This window comes from Paroedura picta, chromosome 3 (genome assembly GCF_049243985.1).
Source record: "Paroedura picta isolate Pp20150507F chromosome 3, Ppicta_v3.0, whole genome shotgun sequence".
Taxonomy (NCBI): domain Eukaryota; kingdom Metazoa; phylum Chordata; class Lepidosauria; order Squamata; family Gekkonidae; genus Paroedura; species Paroedura picta.
Genome location: NC_135371.1, coordinates 65,791,490 through 65,812,853, shown reverse-complemented (window position 1 = coordinate 65,812,853; position 21,364 = coordinate 65,791,490). Strand labels below are relative to the sequence as shown.

Here is a 21,364-nt window from a genome sequence, read left to right as displayed (position 1 = left end):
CTTTGAGGGATGCAGGTCAAAGGAAAGCTTCCTGTCTCCCTGTTGGGAAATGCCCTCCTCTTGCCAGTCTTCTTCCTGCCTCACACGAGGAAGCATGCAGACTAGAAGTCTCCTGCTTGGAAGATAATTTTTCTTTACAACCCTTGTTCCAACAATTTCTCCTGCTCCCCTGCTAGCCTTCCCTCCTGCTATTCCTTTTTTCTTTCCCGCCCTCCCCTTGGTTGTTCTGAGAGAAAGAGCAGAGAGTGACTTTGAAGCAGGGAGCTGAGCACATGGCTGCTTGTTAGCAGTGGTCATTTTGGATTGCTTTCCTTTCACTTTTTTCCTTGCATTTATTTTTCCCACTGCTGGGAGATGGCCTCCAGCAGGCAGGAACGCAATTTTTTGTCTGAGGACGAGCAACACTCTCAGGAGGCCCCAGAGGGGCCAGTTGATTCCAGAGATGTCACAGCCACTGTGGCACAAGGAACCTTGGCGCAAACGGCCCCCCAGGAGCAAGGACAGCGCTCCTTTTCGCACTGGGCCGCTTCGGAATTGTGCCACCCCCCCAAGCCGTCTGACTCAGCGGCTACGGGAGAGGGGCCTGATCCTGGGACTTCCTCAGCAGGGAAACGGCGGAGGACCGATCCTGAAGATCCACAACATGTGAGACAGAACCAGCCTGAGGAACTGGGTAACGTTGAGTCTATGGCAGAATGTTTTAAATTGCCTGCTAAATTCTTTACCTTCAGACAAAATTCTATGCAGGCAGAGATTGCTAAATTCTGTAAGCAAAGCCTTGCCTCTTCAGCCAGGATCTCCAGGTCCCATTCCCATTCTTCCTTCTCTGACTCTAGATCCCATGGGCAAAGCTCCTCCTCTCATCAAGTCAGATCCACATCTAGATGGCTCACTAAGGCAGCATAAAAAAAGAAGAAGAAGGCGGCCCTACTATTCCTCCAATTGTCAGTCTGTATCCTCTGAGGAGGAAACTGAGGCCGGGGAACAGGAAGAAGGATAAAAGGTATTATGGTCCCAAGGGCAATGGGGAATTTTTCCTAAGATACAAACCAACTTAAAGAACTTTCCCTTACCAGAATCCTTTGAAAGAAAGATCAGGGCTGAATGGGGAAAGCCTATTGTAACTAAACAGTTTCCTTCCTTTATCTAGCGTATGTATGGCATGCCAGAGTATGCTGAATCCATGTTACAGCTTCCTGCTATAGATGGTCCAGTGGCAGCATTGCAGACTTCTGAGGATGGCGAGGGGTATCTTCAAGATTTCATGGACAGAAGGTCAGAGACTGCGCTGAGAAAGCACACAAGGCCATGGCAACTAGAGCTGCTACCACTGCCTCAATTGTTGCAAGAGCATCCATGGCCAGGTGTAAGAAATTGCTCACAATGATTCCTCCAGGAAGGCACCAACCGGATCCTAAAGGCTTCGGTGTAAAATGCAGACACTTCCTTAGATATTTGCAGGCCGTGCCATGGCTTCTACACTTTGGCTAGATGACTGTTATGGCTCACGGTCTGGCAGGCCGATCCGCACTCAAGTTACTGCTTATCCCTTCCAAGCTCTTTGGAGACACTCTGAACAAAGTCCTTATTGAGACCAGGGATAAAAAGAAGACGATGCCACAGTACATTAGAAGGGATGGCAAGCCCTTTCCATCGTCCTTCCAGTCCCAGAACACTGGTCCCAGATTCAGACCGGAAGGAAAGAGAGATCCTGGGGCTACAATAGGCAAGGTTTCAGGAGAGGAGGTTTCAACCAACCTACAGATTCAACTGTTTCAAGCTCTGACAGAGCAGTGGGAGACAGTAAGTCCCCTAAAGCGTGACTCACAAACTATTCCTGTAGGGGGGCGACTTCAGCATTTCAAGCAGGCATGGATAGATTCACCAATGGGTGCTTCGGCCAAGGAGGTAGTATCTCAAGGTTACCTCATAGAGTTTGCTTCTCTGCCCCCACACAGGTTCCTACAATCCCCATAATAATAATAAAAAAAAAAACGGACAAGCGAAAGCAGACATGGGACGCAATAGACCACTTACTGTGAATCAGAGCCATAGAACCAGTTCCTCCACAAGACCAGGGCACGGGTATGTACTTGTTTAATGTCCCCAAGAGGAACGGGGACTGGAGAGCCATACTCGAAAGTTCATCAACCGGTTCATCTGGCTGAAGAGATTCCATATGGAGACTCTTCGCTCCATCACAGAGCCCCTACAGAAGGACGAATACCTCACATCCCTAGACCTGCAGGAAGGGTGTATCTTCATGTCCCCATAGCTCAGAAGCACCGATGCTACTTGCGTTTTTGCGCAGGAGGGCGTCAGGTTCAGTACAGGGCCCTAGCCTTTGGCCTATCAACAGCTCCACGGGTATTCACGAAGGTTCTCGTCAACATGGTAGTGCTCCTGAGACAGGAGGGGATTGATGTCCATCCATATTTGATCAGGGCTCCCTCCCGTCAGCTGTCCACGTCTTACACCCGCAGAACTATCCAGGTTCTGGAGCAGTTTGGTTTTTCTAGTGAATTTAACAAAGAGTTCAACTGTTCCATCTCAGACACTAGAACATCTTGGAGTGGTGATTAACACGACCAAGTCAACACTTTTCCTCCCACAAACCATGACCATCAAGACCATAGGGTTGACCACACAGGCCATCATGACACGGTCCTCTTCACTCCTACAGCTGGCCAGGCTGATGGGGCTTCTGACATCGAACTCGAAAACCCTTCAATGGGGTCGCAATCACGCATGCCCCCTGCAACAGACTTTACGACCAGTGACTCTGGACTGACAGGTCAAGGCCAGCCTTAGTTGGTGGACTGCTCGCAAGAACCTCTTGAGTGGAAGAATTTTTTCTTAATTCCAAATTATTTGCAGATATTCACGGATGCCAGCTTGACAGGTTGGGGGGGCCACACTCAATAACAGCCCTGTTCAGGGATCCTGGACAGCAGAGGAACAGAGACAAACCATCAACCTGCTCGAGTTACGAGCAATTTGCTTGGCTCTGGAATCTTTCCAGTCAAGCATCTTGGGAAGTCACGTGATGATCTGTACAGACAGTGTGGCGGCAAAGGCGGAGGTCAACTACCTAGGGCGGATTGAAATCTGGACAACTACAGAAAGTGGTCAGACTGCTAATGAACTGGGCGGAGAGACATCTTGCATCGCTAAGAGCAGAACATGTTCAAGTTGTCCTGAATACTCAGGCAGCTTGGCTCAGCCGACAAAATCTTCAGGCGGCAGAATGGTGCCTCAACAAGTCAGTATTCCAAATGATCGCGAAGCAGTTCAGCTACCTCATCATGGAACTGTTCGCATCTCACCTAAACTTTCAGGTGGAGTCCTATTGCACGAGGTTCTTCCATCCCAGAGCCTCATTGACAGATGCACTGATTTCTCCTTCTGAGGGGAGGACATCTTGGATGGGTTTTCCCACCATTCTCTTTGGGAGGCAGGATAAAAACTTCTTAACTTCCTGGCTCCAATAGGGAGATAGCCCCTGACAACCAGTTCTCTTCCTGCCTTTGATGGGAGCGCACCTTTTCCAGGCTTGCTCTGACTAAACTGTATTTCTCCTTCTACTCAGATCCTCCCTTCTACCTTTATTCCACTTTTTCTTCTATTTTTTCCTGGTCTTGGAACCTCTGTCCCTTTCTGTCTCTTCCTTCCTCGGCTAGAGAGCCATTTAGACCAGTGTGTGTGTCCGTGGCCTAGCAGCAGGCCAAAAGCCTTAGGCGCGCTTTTTAGCCGCCGCTCCCCCCCCCCCTTCTTCCATCGAGATGGCATTGCGACGGGACAGCTTTCTCTCTGACGGAGACTCTACCTCTCCCATGTTCCTCGACTCTGAGGAACCGACGGTCCCGTCCGGCACGTTCCCTTTAAGGGCTGCATCGGCTGTGGCGGGGGGGCAACGAACTACAAGCTGCTGGCAGCAGAGATGCCGGAGGCGCACTTCAACGCGAGCAGCTATCTCGCAGTTCTGGTGTCGCTGGCCCTTCTTCTGAGTCGGCCATTTTGGGCGCGAGTGGCGCTGCCTCTCTACAGTCCTCTACTGCACAGAGACACATGAGTGGATTGAATCCCCTTACCTCCCCTGCTGACTGGGCGGATTTTATCCGCAGTACTGTGAGAGACCAGTTTGTCTCGATGGCTCGGGAGGGTTTCTTAACTCCAGCCCCTCAGCTCCCTTTAGCAGCTGCTTACACTCCTATTGCACCTGGGTCTTCCTTCACCCAACAAGCGCAGGGTATGTCCTGGCCTACCAAAGCAGCTCAAAAAAGACCCAGGGCTGAGTCTGAGGATTCTGATTCGGTTGTCAGCTTACCTGACTCTCAAGAAGGACAGGAATTTTTATAGGATGAGGAAATTGAGGAAGACTTTAAAGTACCTGAGCCTTCTAAACGCTTCTTTAAGCCTGAGGACTATCAGACCTTACTGTCTAAGGCCTTAGCTGCTGTCAACCTTAAGCAGCCGGCTCCCCAGGCCCCTAAAGAAGAGGCTGCCAATGTCAACAGGCTAGGCGACCCTGAATTTTTCCCCACGATAGAAGCAGCTGAGAGACTGTATCCCTTTCCACATTTTTTTGAGAAAAAAGTGAAGGAAGAATGGGCAAGACCTATGTCCAATAGGCAATTCCCAGGTTTTGTCAAAAAATTGTACACCTTAGCACAATATGCTGAGCGCATCCTTCAAGTTCCTATTGTGGATGCGCCTTTAGCGTCTCTTCAAAGTCAGGGTTTATTGTCAGAAGATGGTCAAGGCACTATCAGGGATACCACTGACAGAAAATCAGACTTTGGATTAAAAAAGCCACACGAGGCCATGGCCATGGCTGTCAGGGCCTCTTCTATTCTCTCTATTGTTAACAGAGCTGCCATAGTGTGGTCCAGGAAGCTCCTACAGATCATTCCTGAGGAAAACAAAAGGGAATTAGAGGACGTTCAGCGTCTGTTGCAGTCAGCCTCCTTTTCAGCTGATGCTTCCCTGGACATTATGATTTTTTCTGCCAGAGCCTTGGCAGCTGCAACTTCAGTTTGCAGAGCAGTGTGGCTGAGAGCCTGGCAAGCAGACTACAACTCCAAGTCAATTGTCATGGCGTACCCTTTTCAGGGGGATATGTTAGTGGGCGAATCCCTAAATAAAGTCCTGGTGGAAACTAGGGACAAACACAAGGTAATGCCTAAATACATTCGTAAGCCCGACAAAAGAGGCTTCTCTCACTCTTTTCGCACACAAAGCACTTTACCAAAATTTAGACAGGATTTCCGCAGGGGATCTTGGTCACACAACAGAGGCCAGAACAGAAGAGGTTCTTATCAGGCAAAATTCCAAAGGTTTCAAGCCTCTCAGCAAGACAAATCAGACACCAAACAGCAGAGGCCCTGACTATCCATCAATTCCCGTAGGAGGGCGTCTGTCCCAGTTCAAGCATATGTGGACAGGCGACAACATAGATGCTTGAGCAACAGAACTAGTGGCCTTGGGTTACAAAATAGAGTTTCAGTCATTCCCTCCCAACAGGTACATAACTCCTCCCAAAATAAAAAACACATTAAAAAGAGAAAGGACTTAGGCAGCAGTGCATCATCTGCTCCAGATCCAGGCCATAGAAGTCGTTCCAACTACCGAAGAGGGTCAAGGCGTGTACTCCCTTTTCTTCATGGTTCCAAAGAGGAATGGCGATTGGCGGGCCATCCTAGACCTGAAATTTGTCAATCGGTACATCCAACTCAAACATTTTCGCATGGAAACGCTACAATCCATAGCGGAGGCGCTGCAGGAAGAGGAGTACTTGACTTCACTCGACCTCACGGAGGCTTATCTCCATGTTCCCATTTACCCCCCACATCGGTGCTTTCTACGTTTCCAGGTAGACAGCCACCATTTTCAATACAAAGCTCTTCCCTTTGGCCTCTCCACTGCCCCAAGAGTTTTTCCAAGTTATTAACCAACCCAGTGGTCGTCCTCCACAGGGAGGGCGTTCACGTACACCCTTATTTGGACGACCTGCTAATCAGGGCGCCTTCGAGAGAACTGTCCCTGGAATACACCTAAAAGACAATTCAGATTCTGCAGAAATTCTGTTTCCTTGTGAATTTCCAAAAGAGCTTTTTGGTCCCATCCCAACGCCTCGAACACTTGGGAGTAATAATAGACACAACACAGTCAAAAATTTTCCTACCTTCCACCAAGGTTTCAAAGATGGCTTCTACAGTGAAGGAGCTTCTAAAGGGCAGGTCTGTGCCCCTGGTGTGCTTAGCCAGTTTGTTGGGGTCCATGGTAGCCCATACGCAAGCCCTGCAGTGGGGCAGACTACATCTTCGCCCCTTGCAGCTTTTACTGAGACCATATCAGAGCGAAATATCCAACAAGATCCAAAAGAACATTATTCTCCCCTTAGGGGTGAAGCAGGCTCTATTGTGGTGGACCAAACGCAAGAACCTGTCCCAGGGCAGAACCTACCTTACAGATCGGGAACACCAGCTGTTCACAGACGCCAGTCTGTCAGGCTGGGGGGCAGTGATGGAACAGCTCACTGTTCAGGGCACCTGGTCAGAGAGGGAAAGCTCACTCCCCATCAATGTTCTGGAATTGCGGGCCATTCACCTAGCACTTTTACACTTCAGAGACCTAATCTCCCAGTCGAATGTTCTAGTCAGGACAGACAGTATAACAGCCCGGGCTTACTTGAACAACCAGGGTGGGTCCAGGTCCTCCAGACTTCACAAGGAGGCCATGGTGATTCTAAATTGGGCAGGAAGCAATCTGAATACGATCAGGGCCGAACACATAAAGGGGTTATTGAATACCCAGGCCGATTGGCTGAGCAGACAGCAGATTTCAGAGGGGGAATAGTCCCTACATCCAAGGGTGTTCAACATGATAGTACAGCAGATGGGTACTCCAGTTATGGACCTCTTTGCAAGTCACCTCAATCGACAGGTGCCTCGCTTCATATCAAGATATTATCACCACCAGACAGAGCAGACAAATGCTCTGATTTCTCCATGGCCCCAGGGCCTACGGTACGTCTTTCCTCCTCTCCCCATTATTCCCCAAGTCATCAAGCATATTCGTCTCTTCAGAGCCAGAGTCATTCTAATTGCTCCTCGGTGGCCACGCAGACCGTGGTTCTCATTGATCATTCAGCTACTAGACGGAGAACCCATGACTCTACCCGTTTCATCGGATCTCCTCATACAGGGTCCGATTTGGCATCCCAAACCACAGTGGTTCGAACTGACCGCCTGGCCCTTGAACGGGAGGGTCTCCTAGGTTCAGGTTATAGCTCTGAAGCGGTAAATATTATGTTAGATTCTAGAAGGCAATCAACAGTGAGGATTTACAATTCCTCCTGGAAAGCCTTTGCTCGTTGGTGCCGCAGAAAGCATAGAAACATTCAGCCTGTTTCCTTAAACCTTATTTTAGATTTTTTAGTAGAGGGACACAATAGGGGACTTAGATCGGCTACTCTATGTAGACAGGTAGCCGCCTCGGCTACTGTTATTCCCAATGTATGGGGTTGCCTTTAGCACGACACCCACATATTTGCAGATTTCTCAAGGGGGCGGCTACAAGAGATCCACCTATTAGACACCATTTTCCCTCGTGGAAATTACATACAGTCTTATCAGCACTCACTAAATCCCCGTTTGAACCTATTCAATCTATTCCACTTTCTTTTTTGAGATTAAAGACAATTTTTCTTGTGGCGATTACATCAGCTTGCAGGGTGTCCGAATTGGGTGCACTGTCCATTAAGTCTCAACTTTGCGTCTTCCACAGAGACAAGGTGGTCTTGAGCAGTGGTCCCCAACCTTTATGAGGCTGGGGACCGGCATGGCATTGGGCCGCGGCCGCGCGGGCCACGCCCACGTGGCGGGCCACGCCCGCGGGCCACGCCCGTGGATCGGGCCGCACCCGCGGGCGCGGCCCAGCCCTGATTCCCTCTCCCCGCCCTCTCGCAGTAAGAAGCTTCCCGGGCCGCAAGCTTGCGGCCTGGGAAGTTTTTTATTGCGGGGGGGGGGAGAGGGAGCCGCGGCCCGGCGCCATGGCCTTTGCGGCCTGGCACCGGGCCGCGGGCCGCAGGTTGGGGACTACTGGTCTTGAGGACAGATCCATCTTTTCTCCCTAAGGTAAATTCGAATTTCCATCGCAGCCAGGAAATTAATTTACCATCCTTCTGCCCCAATCCAAAATATCCCAAAGAACATCAGTGGCATACATTAGACGTAAGGAGATCACTCAAAGCCTTTCTCATTGGGACTGAAGGCATCAGGCAGTCGGAATCGTTGTTCATAAATGTTTGTCCTCCTAGGCTGGGCCAAGCCATGTCGCGGCCAGCAGTAGGGCGTTGCTTGAGAGCATGCATTCTGGAGGCTTACAAGGCTCAGGGGGTGCCTTCCCCCCAAGGCGTCACTGCACATTCGGTAAGATCAGCGGCCACTAATGCGGCCTTCAGCAAGAGGGTCTCGATTGAGGACATCTGTAAGGCAGCCACTTGGTCCTCTACTTCCACCTTTGTTCGCCACTATAAGTTAGATTCATACAGTTCTGCTGACGCTGCTTTCGGCAGAACAGTTTTGCAACATGTCCTACAGTGTGACGGAGATGCCCCTCCCGGGAATTAGTACTGCTCTGGGAGTTCCCATCCAAGATGTCCTCCCCTCAGAAGGAGAATGACCATTGATTACTTACCCGAGAAGGGTCTTTCTCTTCTGAGGTAGGAGGACATCTTGCCCCTCCCAGCGCATCTCCGTTAGACCTACAGGATGTGTTGCCAGATCTAGTTGTTTTTTTGGTCACAGGTTACTTCTATTTCTTTGCCTTATTCATACCTACCTGATACGGCTGGATCTAATTCTGTCAGAGCGCTATTGCTTGGCCTTCCTTGTTCTGTATCTAACGTCTTTCTTCCAAAAAAAAAAAGTTAAGATTTTGTTTTTGTTTTTTTATAATGATTTTTTTTATTTTCATAAAGATAGAAATATAATCATCATTTGAGAATATACGACCCCACATTGACTCCACAGTGATATAAACATTTGCCCAAAACTCTAAGAGCCATGAGTCTAAGAGCCATCCACATTTCCACTACATTAAAAAAAAAAAAGGCCTGTTTAGATATACAAAAGAAAAGTTATTATTAGTCAACTTACTTGAGAAATCGTAGACCTCACATTAACTGCTTGATACAATCTAAGAGCTATCCTAGCAGATATTTCTAGGTTTGAGTTAGATGCTTAACATTAAACATTTCTTATAGCACAGTATGAGTTTTGGCCCTGTATCAATACCCTGATGAAGGGAGAGGAAAGTAGGGCTTTGCCTTAAAGATGTACAAAGAAAAAAAATTACAAAAGGATTTCATAATTTCTCCTTATCCTTAATACAGATACATCTACAAACCATTTATATTTGACCCATTCTAAGAGCCATCCTGACAGGTATAAGTTGAGAGCTTTGCATTTTCTACAGATCAATATGGGCTTTGGCCCTATAACAATACACCAATAAAAAAAAAATAATAAGGGGGGAAAGCCCCATTTTATATTTCCAACGCTAACGATTATATTACCTATATGCCTACTAAGAAAAAGAAACAAGAGAGAAAAAAGGCACTGCTTCCCCTTTTTCATAAAAATAGCAATGTAGAATACAGTATATGTTGTTAATACAGAGAATAATAAGATTTCCAGGTTTAGATTAAATGCTTAACATTAAACATAGAACAATATAAGCTTTCAGTCTTCTATAGCTTCTCCTTATCCTTGGTTCTGATACATCTACAAAACAATTTATGCTTGACCCATTCTAAGAACCATCCTGACAGATATATTTTCAGATTTAAGTTGAAAGCTTAACATTAAACATTTTCTACAAGTCAGTGTAGGCTTTAGTCCTAGGACAATACACTAATAGAAGAAAGAAAAAATAAGGGGGGAGAACCCCATTTTACATTTTCAGCACTAATGATTATATTACCTATATGCCTACAAAAGAAAAGAGACAAAAAAAAACAAGAGAGAAAGAGACACTGCTTCCCCTTTTTCATAAAAATGGAAATATAGAATACAGTATAACATTAAACATAAAACAATATGAGCTTTCGGTCTTAAGGGGGTCTCATCTCGAGGCTTGCTACATCTTGTCATTGCCGTAAAATTATATTCTGTCCCATTGGCCTTTGGCGTAGAAAGTGCAGTTGTACTCTTTCCTGCAGAGTATGCATCGATAAATCTTGAGGCCGTTGCACCTCCTGGACTCCAGTATCAATACAATTTTTTCCCCAGAGAGATCCTTTAAATCGGTTACTTTCACTGCAGATCCATATTTCTTTTGATTGATTTTTGTACACTGTTGCTTTGAGATGGCTGTATGTCTTTTTTAAAAGGGTGTCTTTATCTGGGCTGCAGAACTCCAGCATCCCATTTTCCGTCTCCAGAATTTCAGATTTCTCTTCTACTGTTGGTTTTCCACCTTGTTTAGAGCTGTCATCAGCCACTGTTATTGATCCATTATTCCCGTTAAGGACGTCTTCCTTGGCATCTTGGATCTCCTTGAAGATATGAATTTCAGATTTCTCTTCTGCTGTTGGTTTTCCACCTTGTTTAAAGCTGTCATCAGTCACTGTTATTGATCCATCATTCCTATTGAAGACTTCTTCCTTGCCATCTTGGATCTCCTTGGAGATATTTTTGATCAATCCATCTAAAAATACTTTGTAATCTTGGGTTTGTATCTCTATTAGATGAGCCAATCTTTTTAACATGGACATGATTTTGACTTTAAAAAAAACCGGCCTCAAACAATTTTACAAGTGGCCAGTAGAGGTCCTCTGTTTTATCCTCTAATGTTCCGGCACAGGCATGTCACGTATTGAAGTCAGTTAAGGCAGAGATTCTCGTACTGGCAGAGTTCTCGTGAGATTTTCCCATTCACAGCTCTTATCTCTTCGAAAACCAAAACAATTACAATAAGAGCTTTTGCCAATTAATTCGAGTTGATTTGAGTCCTTCTTCTGCTTAGTTAGGAGAATTAGCCTGCCTCTTAACGAGGTGGCTTCAGGCAGAGCAGAGTAAGAGGAGGGGGGAAACAAAGGGCTTTGATGCAGGAAGAGAGACGAAGAAAAAAAAAGCGAGAGATACTTGCAGTAAATGATGTTTTGGAACTCAGCCGATGTCCTCCCCTCAGTTCAAAGCGTTCATTTGTGGTAAATCATCATGTAGGGTTGAAGCAGATACTTTAAGATTAAAGAAAGAAAAGAAAGTCCGAGGTAGAAAATGGCAGTCGTCCTCTGGACCTGGAACGCTGACAGCCTATAATCCAGGGAGATATACTCCCTAAAGGATTGGAGACGGCCCCAAGAACTTCCTGGGTAGAAAGGTGAGGTGGGGTTTGCGTACCCCTCCTCTTTTCTGCCAATTGCTCGCACAATTGACCCCTGTCAGGCTTCAGAGATAGCAGAGCAGATGCCCTGCCACCCTCTCAGGACGACATCTTTAGCCACCAAAGTTAAGATTTTGTTGATGGCTCCTGGAGTCCCGAACTGGTTGTCAGGGGCTATCCCCCTATTGGAGCCAGGAAGTTAAGAAGTTTTTATCCTGCCTCCCAAAGAGAATGGTGGGAAAACCCATCCAAGATGTCCTCCTTCCTCAGAAGAGAAAGACCCTTCTCGGTAAGTAATCAATTGTCGGTCCAACTGGCCAACAGGTTTTCTTTATGCCTTTCCGCCGGTTCCTGTCCTTCCCAAATTTCTACAGGGAGTCAAGATGTTGCGAGCCGAGGTGATCCTGGTGGCTCGGTGGGCCAAACACCCCTAGTTCTGCACCATAATCCAGATGACAGACAGCCCACATCTGATTTTGCCAACCATTCTGGACCTGCAAGTTCAGGGTTCAATCAGGCACCCTTGGCCAGAGTGGTGGAGTTTGACCACCTGGCGGTTGGAAGCTCAGCAGTGACCAATACCATTCTGGCCTCTAGGATAGTTTCCACTACGCGTTTGTATGGAAGGCCTTTGTACGATGGTCATGTAGGAAGGTTATCAACCCCAGTGCCCCCATAATCAAATATATCCTGGAGTTCCTACAAGAGGGCATACATTCGGGTCTCAGGTCTGGGACACTTCGTCAACAGGTAGAAGCCCTGTCTATGGTGTTGGGGCAAGACCGGGGGGGGGGGGTCACTACTCTTCCATCATCCTCACATTCTATGTTTTTCTTAGAGGTGCAGCTCTTTCAGAGCCTCCCCCCAGACATCATTTTCCCACATGGCAGTTGAAGGTTGTGCTTGAGGCCTTGTCTAAGATACCATACGAACCCATTAAATTCATTCTTCTTTTGAGATTGACTCTCAAAACTGTTTTCTTAGCTGCCATCACCTCTGGCAGGAGGGTTTCAGAGCTGGGGGCATTGTCCATTGACAAGGAGCTTTTCATGTTTCACAGTTCCCGGGTTGAGCTCAGGACAGAGCCGCTATTCAGACCAAAAGTGGATTCCAGGTTACACCTGTCTCAAGAACTTAATTTGCCTTCATTTTTTCCTAAGACTTATTCTGAGAACAAATACAGATGACAAGCTGGACGTGAGAAGAGTTCTTGAAACTTACATCAAAAGGGACTGAGACCCTTAGAAAGACAAAAGGTTTGTTCGTGTCAGCGGCACCTGCGCAGGCTGGCCTGGCCATGTCTAAGGCTGCTATTAGCAAGTCCATCCAATCCTGCATTGTAGAAGCCCATAGAATTGAGGGCAAGAGGGTGCCAAAGGGCATCACGGCTCATTCCCTCAGAGGTGCAGCTGCCTCTGCTGTTTTTTCCAACAGAACTCCGGTGAAACAGGTCTGTAGGGCCGCCAATTGGGCCACCTCTTCCACCTTTGTCAGGCACTATATGATAGATGCCTTGGAGGTTGCAGAGTAGGATTTTGGCCATAAAGTTCTACAGCGGGTAGCTGACTCTGGCTAGAGGGTTCCTTATCCCTCCCAGTTGGGGACTGCTCTTGTATGTCCCACCAAGCTGTCCTCCTGACCTAGAGGGAGAACAACCATTGGATACACACCGAGAAGGATCCTTCTCATAGGTCAGGAGGACAGCTTGTCCCTCCCAGTTTCTTTCTAGCCGGAGTTCTTTTTACCTTGAGGAGGGTCTTCTTCTTGCGGGCGATCAGTTAAAAAAGGGTTGTTACCTGTTTGGTTCTTCGCCTCCTGTGGCATTAAAAAAAAAGAAGGAAAAGGAGAAAAATAAAGAGGGGTGTTTCATGTTGGAGATGTTGACAAGTATTTCTTATTAAACATTAGATGCGGAAGACTTCCTGTACAGTCTTCTTTTTGCCTTTTGGATCCTCTTATCTGAACCAAGTTTAATTTCCAGATGGACAAGGTTTTTCAGGGAGAGATCTCGGGAAGAATCTGACTGGCAGGAGGAGGGTGTTTTCCAACAAGGAGACAGGAAGTTTTCCTTTGACCTGCCTCCCTCGAAGAGAGATGGGAAATCACCCACCAACCTGTCCTCCTGACCTACGAGAAGGATCCTTATTGGTGAGTATCCAATGGTCGATCTCTCAGTGCCCACGATGAAGGGAGCCAAAACAATAGCCAATTGGACATTGGCTGTGAGGCATTTCCGAGTGACTTCGCAGACAAAATCTCGACTCTCCACCATGACCTCCCTCCAACTTTGGACACAGAAAGTGAACTGGAGGCTCCTTGGCTGTCTTTGGAGAGAACAATGAGTTACTTCAGACAACTCTCATTAGATGAAGTGGACACGATGCTAGCAACAATGAGGCCAACCACTTGCCCTCTAGACCCGTGTCCATCGTGGCTCCTAAAAACAACAGATCAAAGAATAGGAGCCCGCGCTCCAGGAAATCATCAACCTCTCCCTTTCAATGACAAAATTCCTGGAGGGATTAGAAGAGATAGTGGTACTCCTGTTGCTCAAAAAACCAGCCTTGGCTCCACAGGAGCCTGACAACTACCGCCCCGTCTCGCATCTGGCGTTTCTGGGGATGCTGGTTGAAAGGGCTGCTGTGGGCCAAATATCAGTATTCCTGTAAGAAATCTCAGCCCTTGACCCATTTCAGTCGGGCTTCCAGCCTGGCCAAGGGGTGGAGACAGCGCTACTCGCCCTGATAGATGACCTCTGCCACCAACTGGACCGAGGCAGGTCAGTGCTGCTGATACTGTTAGACCTGTCGGCAGCGTTTGACACAGTCGATCATGAGCTCCTAGCCTTGCCGACGCTGGGATATGGGGAACAGCCCTCAAAAGGCTGATGTCCTTCTTCCAGGGCCGCGGACAGAGGGTAGCAATAGGAGAGAGAGTATCTAGCCATCACCAGCTCACATGTGGAGTGCCACAAGGAGCAGCCCTCTCTCTTATCCTATTTATCTTCATGCGCCCTCCGGCTCAGCTGGTGCGGAGGTTTGGGCTGGGTTGCCCCCAATACGCAGATGACACCCAGCTCTTTCTCCTGATGGATGACTGCCCTGACTTCCTCCCCAGAATCTTTGGTCAGATGCCTGGAAGAAGTGACAAAATGGATCAAGCAGAGTCGTCTGAAGCTCAACCCTGCAAAGACGGAGGTCCTGTGTTTTGGTAGAAAGGATCCATGGGAGGAAGCGCGCCTGCCCTGGACGGCGTGCAGCTCCTAGCTACTCACTCCGCCAGGATACTGGGCGTGATTCTGGATGCTTCCCTTACAATGGAAGCCCAGGTCACAAAGGTAGCATGGCTGGCATTTTACCACCTCCGCCAAGCCAAACTACTAGTGCCCTACCTGGAACCAGAGCACCTAGCCACAGTGATCCATGCGACTGTCACCTCCAGACTGGACTTCTGCAACTCGCTCTACGCAGGCCTACCCTTATCCTTGATCTGGAAACTACAAGTGGTGCAGAATGCTGTGGCCAGGATTCTCACTAACGCATCATGGAGATCTCATATTCAGCCGGTACTCCAAGAACTCGGCTGGCTCCCAGTTCAATTCTGATTAAGCTTAAGGTTTTAGTAATCACCTTTAAGGCCATACGCTGTCTGGGCCCAGTGTATCTTGAGGGACTATCTCCCTGCCTATACCCCCAGAAGAGCTCTATGCTCTGCCACCTCCAACTAGCTATGGATCCCTAGCCCTAAAGAGGCATGTTGGGCCTCAACAAGGCCCTGGGCCTTTTCAGTCCTGGCCCCCACCTGGTGGAATGAGCTCCCCAAAGAGATCAGGGCCCTGCCGGAACTTCCACAATTCCGCAGGGCCTGCACAAAGGAGCTCTTCCACCAGGCATTTGATGGGGCCGACTGACCCATAACATCTACAGGTGCTCCCCCAGACTGAGGGACTGAACCTACTGAGGGATTGTCAAGTTATTGTTGAAGTGCTGTTCTAATTTTTCCAGTTGATGTGTTGTTGTTATTGTTATACTGTTATATTGATTTTGATAGTGTTCTATGTGAATGTTCCAAAATGTTTTATGTGAACTGCCCAGAGCCGTAGGGAAGGGCAGTATAAAAATATAAATAAATAAATAAATAACTTAAATCCTCATAATTATGAATGAAATTGACAAAATGCTCCATGAGTGGAACTTCCAGAATTCTATTTTTGATTTCTGGGCATGTATTCCATGAACCTTTATTGGTCAGCTGGAAATATAAAAATGACAAGGACACAAAACACAATATATAACATTGTTGATCGTACAATTGATAAAAATCTTAATCACCTAATCTACTTATTAGATATTGTTTTAGAATTTTTTTTCATTTTAAAGACTCATTATTTTTACAGATGTGGCCTTGCAGTCCAGTAGCTCCAAGGGTGGTGAATTTATTTATGAGGAAGCTTGAAACTGCTTGACTTTAATCCAACCCAATTTTCATTTAATTTTTTTAAATTTTACACATGGTTTCTGTATGATATTTTTATTATTTTAAAAGATGGATCATATTTCAGTCACAACCCAGAAGATTTAAGATTTTGTGGTTTAGAGAGTATCAAACAGGTTACCTAAAATAGATGTCACATGTAGATTGTTACAGAGGGAAATCCATATTTATGTTTGACACTTTAATACCAAAGGGTCTAAACAATTCATGGGACCTTTCCTGTTTTTTATAAACTGTCTTTAGCATGTTTTGGAGTCGAGATTGTTTACTGGGGTAGACGATTGACATGCTGGTCCCTCTTAATATTACTGGAACCATAAATCCATTGGATACTGTGAAGGTTTTATTGGACTGTTTACCCCATTGTAATTGTTGATTGCTTAACATGTTTCTTTACATGCAAAGCTGGATACTACTTGTGCTTATAAACTGCATAGTTTACATTAAGGGAACTATAAGGCAGTGGTCCCCAACCTGCGGGCCGCGGCCCGGTGCCGGGCCGCAAAGGCCATGGCACCGGGCCGCGGCTCCCTCTCCCCGCCCCGCCCCGCCCCCGCAGTAAAAAACTTCCCAGGCCACAAGCTTGCGGCCCGGAAAGCTTCTTACTGCGGGAGGCGGGGAGAGGGAATCAGGGCCGGGCCGCGCCTGTGCGGGCCATGCCCGCTCGGCCCGATCCGCGGGCGCGGCCCGATCCGTGGGCGCGGCTCGCGTGCGGCCCGCGGGCGCGGCGTGGGCGCGGCCCGATCCGTGGGCGTGGCCCGCGGGGGCGCGGCCCGATGCCCTGCCGGTCCCCAGCCTCGGAAAGGTTGGGGACCACTGCTATAAGGTACTGGTCATAATTAACTCTTTACTTTATATTATTGATATACTAGCCAAAGAGCCTACTGTATGCTTAAATGCAGCGGGTGTTAGCAGGGTAGTGTTTGTTGGAGGAGATGCGGAGGGAGGCAGGGCAAGGGAAGCAAAGTGAGCAGCGGTCTCCCGGGCACTGCTGAACCGTACCTGGGAAAAGCGGGGTGGGGACGGCAGTGCGGGGTTGGCCTGGGTGGGCTGATGGGAGGGTGGTTAGAGATGGTGTGGGGCACAAGGCTCGGGAGGCTGATTGTCTGCAGGGCCAGTGGCTCCTTGTGGCATCTGGCTCGAGTGGCGGCCGGGTGTGTGAGGCAGCGGGTGTTGTCAGGTGCGCGCAGTGGGTGGGTGCGACGGTTCACAGCCTGCAGGCCAGGATCAGGGGGTCAATCCACCAGTGGTGTCTGCTGTCTTGTGGCGGACGTGTTGGGCGGGAGGTGACAGGCAGCCGCGGGCACTCTTCGGCGTGGATGCTTCTTTGGATTCGGTACCGGCTCGGGAATGTCAGCGGAGGTAGTTTGCAAGCGCGGCTGCCTCCTAAGGGCACCACTGGTGGCTCCTTGTAGCCAGCGGTAGTACCTCATAGCCCCCACCGGCCTCATGGGGCAGGTGAAGGGGCAGCGTGTGGTGGGCTCGGCAGCTGGAGGTGTGTGTGTGTGCAAGGTGATGCACACCTCATGTCCAGGTTCTGGGGCGGGCATCCCAGGGCCCGGCCCAATGTGCCCAGATTGGGCCATGCAGATGGAAGTGCAGGCCGACACCCAGAGGTGTCCCGGACAGCCCTCCTCCTGGGCTGGCTTCTCACAAATATTAGAGCCAGCTTATCGTTAAGATGGTGGATAGGTAACAATGGTAATTATTTATATAGTTTAGAATTTTGGAGCCACTGAGGAAGATTGAATCTCTTCAAAACCAGTTGTAAACTGGATCTCATTTTGTCCATGATTCCTCAGACTAAAGAAGAGTTTTATATGTATTGTAGCATGCTTGTCATTTTCTTTTTTCTTCATTTTGCAACTGACAGGTCTTCATTTTTCAAACCAACATATCCCGGCACAAGCCTTTTATAATTAAAATCTAAGCTGCAAAGCCCGCTCATAAGAGCGGCCTTTGAAAGGGTGGGGACCACCATGGCGGCCGACTCCCCTGCTTTGCTCGGGGGCCTTGGAGCAGGGTTCCGAGACGCAGAGGGAAGCCTCCCCCACCAGGCCTGCTCCCCACGGACTCTGTGGCTTCCCAGCGGGCCTCGGAGCATCGGTGACTTGGCGGGCCTGCTCCGAGGCCTGCAGGAAAGCCTCCCTCCTCCCCACCAACTCCATGGCTTCCCTGCGGGCCTCTGAGGCCCGCAGGGAAGCCTTCACCTGCAATGGAGGCAGTTGGTCGATGGGCCAATTGGAAGGCGCTTCACGCCTTCCAATTCGCCCCCTTGTCATCGTTTCGGGCCAAGGTGTCAATTGGAAGGTGCACTGTGTGCGCCTTCCGATTGGCCCCTTGTCCCCTCCGATTGTCAGTCCGGGGCCAATGGCCCCTGTTTCCTATCCCGGACTCTGCCCAGCTCCCTTAGCCTTAGCGAATTATTTATACCACTCCCTGAGCCCTTTACAGATATTAGGTACTGTGCAGATGAAGCCGTGATTCAAGAAAATTATCTGAATGTTTTAAAGAGAATTAGCACAATAATAACTTGCAAAAGAAATGAAAAAGGACATTTTGCACAGTCTTTCATCACTTTATTATGTGGTATTTTGGCTAGAAAGCCATTTGATCTGTTTTGGGGAGAAAAAACTGGCATGCATGTATAACTTTCTATTAACTTTCCTATTAATATTTGCACAACTTAGATATACAACGGCATTAAATTGCAAAGAAATCTGGAAATTAAATTAATGGAGACTTATCTGTGATTCTTGGTTGTATACAAGTATGTTATCTACAATTATTTTGAAGAGGCCATTCTGAAATTTCTTGCAGATATTTGTAGAATTTGATCGGTGCAACTGGAAGCAACATGCTTGGGTAAAGGTTCATGCAGAAGAAGTGATAGTATTGATGCTAGAAGGGTCACTCGTTTGGGTTCCTCGAAATGACCCTGTTCAGCTTGAAGGAACTAGAGTGTCAGTTGCATATTGGCCTGCATTGGTGAGTATCGGCACTTGTTACTTTTAATCAAAATGAGCCTCATGACAAGCCTGGATGCTAGATGGTTCTGCTGTCTAATTAGCAGTGTCATTCAAAGCAGAGCTGTACCCTTCTAAGCCCAGTAGGTTTACAATGGTGTGACTGGTCAGGATTGCACTTTAGGAAGCCTAAATATTCACTGTTGATTTCTGGATTTAGGCTATTTTTAATTTATTTGCATTTATATACTGCCCTCCATTGTGGCTATATAATTGCTTAAGGAACTGAACCCAGTACAGCTAAACCTCAGTTGAGGAAATACATTTTTATTATATTACGTAAAATGTTAAGAACTTCATAATATGTGTAGTTGTATTGGTTTCATATTACAGAAAAAGCTTAAGTTGGGTCATGGCAGAGTAGATGTTTAGAACTTACCTGGTGCTAGATATTTACTTTGCCAAGAAGTTGAGTTTAATTGAATTCCGGATCAGACTCAAGGTTCTGGTTATCAACTTCCATGGTCTGGGCCCAGTGTACCTGAGGGATCACCTCTCTGCTTGCACCCCCCGAAGAGCCTTACGCTCTAGCAATTCCAACTTCCTGGTGATCCCTGGCCCCAGGGATTTTTTTATTGTTCCGTGTTGCTTGTTGTTTCACTTCATTCATTATTGTTAATCTAAGTTATCTGTATTATTTCTATTCTGTTCTCCACCTGGATCGGAGGACATCTGCAAGGATGGGTTTTCCCTTCGGCTTCTCACGGAGGCAGGGGTTAATTAAAACATCCTCACTTCCTGTCCTGTGTGCAGCGTCTCATTCCCCAGTCTTTCCCCTGCCTTGAGATAGGGAGACAGCATAGACAGAGATCTCTGCTACTTTCATTTCTCTAAATCCTTTACTTTCAACTTTTCTAGCCTTCTTTCCTTCCTCCCACCCCTTCCTTCTCCCCTGACCTCCAGTTTCATTGTTTCCTAGTCAGATTAGTGGCTAAGGACCGCCTGGAGGGGAGATTAGTGAGAGAGGTAGGAGAAGGCCTGCTAGGCCTCTGCTAGTGGCTTTTTTGGCCAGAAAGGAGCTGTGATGGTCTTTTTGAGAGCCTTATTCATTGCAGCTAAGCTCCTTTTGTCCCTGATTGAGTTCTTCTGGGATAATGAAGATTTCCTCTCAGCAGACTGAGCTCCAGGCTCTCTTAGGGGCCTCGGAAAGAGAGGCAACAGGCCCGGTGAGCGCCGCCCCAGGGGCCACTCCGACCAAGGCGAAGAAAGCCCCAAACAAAAAAGCTGACCTAAACAACATCCGCCCTGGGCGAGGGCAGCTCTTCTTCCTCCAAGGCTTTTTATTATTCCAGCAGAGCTCCTGAGCAAGGTGCAGCTGCAGCATCAGATACTGCTATGGCTCCAAAAGACACTGTGGACAAGCATCCAAGGGTTCACGTGACTCAGGGAAATAAAAAACCCTTCAGTTATGAAATGTTATCAACTTTGTAAAACCATGAGACAAGAAATTGGATTTTTTGTCAGAATGAGGGTCACATATCTGAAGGGGAAGGTTCCTCACCTTACTCAACTAGCTCTTATGGGCAAGAGTCTAATATTGGCTGTAGCCATGAGTGTTCCCATAATTGGCCCACAAAGTTGCCAGGAAGAGGGGATCCTGTGCATCTGTGCATTATGACTCCTCTGATAGTAAACTCAGATTTTCCTTTCAGATGGTAAAATCACTGAGGAGGTATCTGTTCTAGATCAATCTGGCAGGCCACTTAAACAGGATGGTTACCAATACATGTTAGCCATAGCCATGGCAGCAGTCAATTTAAAACAATCTGAGGAACCTGATACACAAACAAGCCAAACTAAAAAGAGCAGGACAGCTGTGGATGTAGAGGACTTTTTCCCTACTGCAGAGGCTGCCCCAAAATTGCACCCCCCTCCTTCTATTTTTTACCAAAAAACAAACAAAAACAAAAAACTTTCATTAACATTAATTTCTTTTTATTAAAAGTCTTTGCATTCTTCACCAATATAGTAAAGAAGTACTTCAGGTTTCTTCCGTCGATGTCCCTGTGGTGGCCATTCATTCTCCAGGTGTAGTCTCTGAGGATGGAGAGGGAAACATTAGAGATACAGTGGCACTCCACAGAGCGAATGAGGCAATGGCGATGACAGTAAGAGCGGTAGCAATAACTTCTATCCTTAACAGAGCAGGTATTGTGTAGGCAAGAAACTTAATACAGCAGTTGCCAGCTGACAGTGCCAGGGTTCTTGAAGGAGTGAATAGACTCTTAAAGACTGCTTCCTCTATGGCAGATGCAACTCCAGACAGCATAATATTTAATTCCAGGGCCAGGGTGTCCAGCACTGCGGCAGGCAGGTTTCTTTGGCTAATAGCACGGCCTGCAGAGATCAAACAAACAAACAAAAACAAAACAAAAAACCATCAGGGCAGCTTATCCCTTTGTGGGAGATCATCCATTCGGCTCTGGAATGTATCCTCATCAAAAGGAAGAATA

At 47.6% G+C, this 21,364-nt stretch overlaps 1 protein-coding gene across 8 annotated transcripts in view; it reads left to right on the top strand.

Annotated features, from left to right (window-relative positions):
* KDM3B (lysine demethylase 3B) overlaps window positions 1–21,364 on the top strand; it is a 97,405-nt gene that overhangs the window by 9,541 nt on the left and 66,500 nt on the right. For 6 of the 8 annotated variants that reach the window (XM_077326135.1, XM_077326134.1, XM_077326133.1 and 3 more), the window contains exon 2: window positions 18,706–18,873. In XM_077326135.1, the coding sequence (XP_077182250.1) occupies window positions 18,706–18,873 (168 nt within the window). Of the gene's footprint in view, window positions 1–12,164; window positions 13,540–17,565; window positions 17,587–18,705; window positions 18,874–21,364 lie in introns of those variants that run through there. The other 2 variants (XM_077326136.1, XM_077326137.1) reach the window with 2 other exon arrangements.